The 2500-nt window shown below is 42.8% G+C and overlaps 1 protein-coding gene across 6 annotated transcripts in view; it reads left to right on the top strand.

Annotated features, from left to right (window-relative positions):
- SALL3 (spalt like transcription factor 3) overlaps positions 1 to 2500 on the top strand; it is a 22030-nt gene that overhangs the window by 16914 nt on the left and 2616 nt on the right. For 3 of the 6 annotated variants that reach the window (XM_084507688.1, XM_084507687.1, XM_084507686.1), the window contains one exon: positions 1 to 1676. This exon is cut by the window's left edge. In XM_084507688.1, the coding sequence (XP_084363814.1) occupies positions 1 to 1676 (1676 nt within the window). The remainder of the gene's footprint in view (positions 1677 to 2500) is intronic. The other 3 variants (XM_084507690.1, XM_084507689.1, XM_084507691.1) reach the window with 2 other exon arrangements.

Below are 2500 nucleotides of genomic sequence, written 5' to 3'. Positions count from 1 at the left end.
GTGGGCAAGTTTCCACAGCTTCCACTTCTTCAGTTCCTACTACTGTTACAGACAGCAGTGTTTCAACAAGCCTCCCAAACCCTGTGCTTCCAGCAATGTCTGACCAGTTTAAGGCAAAATTTCCATTTGGTGGTCTGCTAGACTCTATGCAAACATCAGAAACCTCAAAACTGCAACAGCTGGTAGAGAACATTGATAAGAAGATGACAGATCCAAATCAATGTGTCATTTGTCACCGTGTGCTTAGTTGTCAGAGTGCTCTCAAGATGCATTACAGAACGCATACAGGAGAAAGACCATTTAAATGCAAAATTTGTGGACGTGCCTTTACTACGAAAGGCAATCTAAAAACACATTTTGGAGTTCATCGAGCGAAGCCCCCACTTAGAGTACAGCACTCATGTCCCATTTGTCAGAAGAAATTTACAAATGCAGTTGTTCTTCAGCAGCATATTCGTATGCATATGGGTGGGCAAATTCCAAACACGCCATTACCAGAGGGCTTCCAGGATGCCATGGACTCAGAGCTTTCCTACGATGAGAAGAACATTGACACACTGAGCAACTTCGATGATGACATTGATGAAAATTCTATGGAAGAGGACCCAGAGCTAAAGGATGCAGCAAGTGACTCATCCAAACCCCTTATCTCTTACTCTGGGTCATGTCCTTCTTCACCGCCTTCTGTGATCTCCAGTATTGCTGCTTTGGAGAATCAAATGAAAATGATTGATTCTGTCATGAACTGTCAGCAGCTGACCAGTTTAAAATCCATAGAAAATGGATCAGGAGAAAGTGACCATTTAAGCAATGACTCCTCATCGGCTGTTGGCGATCTCGAAAGCCAGAGTGCAGGCAGCCCTGCAATGTCAGAGTCTTCTTCCTCCATGCAAGCTCTGTCTCCTGTAAATAGCAATAGTGAAAGTTTTAGATCAAAGTCCCCAGGTCTCAGTAACCAGGAAGAACCACAAGAAATACAATTAAAGACAGAAAAACCAGACAGTCCAGCACCAGCAACTGAAAATGGAGGCGCACTAGATCTGACATCCACCAACCCAGGAAGACCGGTCATCAAAGAGGAAGCTCCTTTTAGCCTGCTGTTCCTGAACAGAGAACGTGGTAAGTTTAAAAGTACTGTTTGTAATATCTGTGGCAAGCCTTTTGCTTGTAAGAGTGCATTGGAAATTCACTACCGCAGCCATACTAAAGAACGTCCATTTGTTTGTACAGTCTGCAATCGTGGGTGTTCCACTATGGGTAATTTAAAACAGCACTTACTGACGCACAAATTAAAAGAGCTGCCTTCTCAGTTATTTGAACCCAACTTTACTCTAGGTCCCAGCCAAAGTACTCCTAGCCTGGTCACCAGTACAGCGCCTACCATGATCAAAATGGAAGTGAATGGTCACAGCAAGCCGATCTCTTTGGGTGAGGTTCCCTCGCTTCCAGCTGGAATCCAGGTTCCTGCTGCACCACAGACAGTGATGAGTCCGGGGATCACCCCTATGCTGGCACCCCCCCCTCGCCGGACTCCCAAGCAGCACAACTGTCAGTCTTGTGGGAAGACCTTCTCCTCAGCAAGTGCACTGCAGATACACGAGCGCACCCATACTGGTGAAAAACCGTTTGGTTGCACAATCTGTGGTAGAGCTTTTACCACAAAGGGGAATCTTAAGGTAAGAGGCCAAATACGACTGTAAAGGCTCGGGGGGAATAAGGCACTGTACTTGAACTTAGCAGGTGTTAGTGCTAAGTGTGTGTCCCAAAGACAGGAGATAAGGAAAATTCAAGGTTTGTTCAATGGTGGTGTTTCTCCTGTGTTAAAGATAGGGATTTAAAAGTGTCTGTGCAGTGATGTATGCTTTAAAACTTGTTCTGGGTATATGCACATGCACATTGTAGTTTGCCTGACACACATGATGGAACAGGCAGTCAGCTGACATACACATTCTGGCAGTTCTTGTGGAACATCAGTGCAAAAGAAACTCCCTATAAACCAGAAATGCAGAGTTCACTCGGCTCCTTGTGTGCCTATCACAGACTTCCATTTTCTATTCTGCTTTGCAGCCATTGCAGACTAGAAAGCTGTTTCTTACTAATTTAAAATGAGTTACTAAGGGACTGATGCCTCTTATTCCTATAATGTGGTTAACCATCGGGATACAGCCTTAGGAATATATTTTTACATGTCCTGATTTTTTTTTATTATTATTTTTTTAATATTATTTAAATAATCAATGCCTCTGGGATGAGACAAAATATTAAGAAAAGAGACAAGATGTAAAAAGGGGAAGGGCAGAAAAAATGCCCATTTCCTAGTAAAAATAATGTACTTGGTAATCTTCAGCACGAAGAACTTCCAGCTTGCATACAAAATTATCTAACCTAAAAGGATATGTACAGTTTATTTTTGTGGTGCTGCATTTGTTTCCACTGATAAGAAACAAATGCACATTGAAAGATGATTACAAAGTTTGGAATTTCCTTTGTATAGCATGAC

Source organism: Aythya ferina (genome assembly GCF_964211825.1).
Source record: "Aythya ferina genome assembly, chromosome: 2".
Taxonomy (NCBI): domain Eukaryota; kingdom Metazoa; phylum Chordata; class Aves; order Anseriformes; family Anatidae; genus Aythya; species Aythya ferina.
The sequence above is the reverse complement of the archived record's forward strand: the minus strand, read 5'-3'. Positions and strand labels throughout refer to the sequence as shown.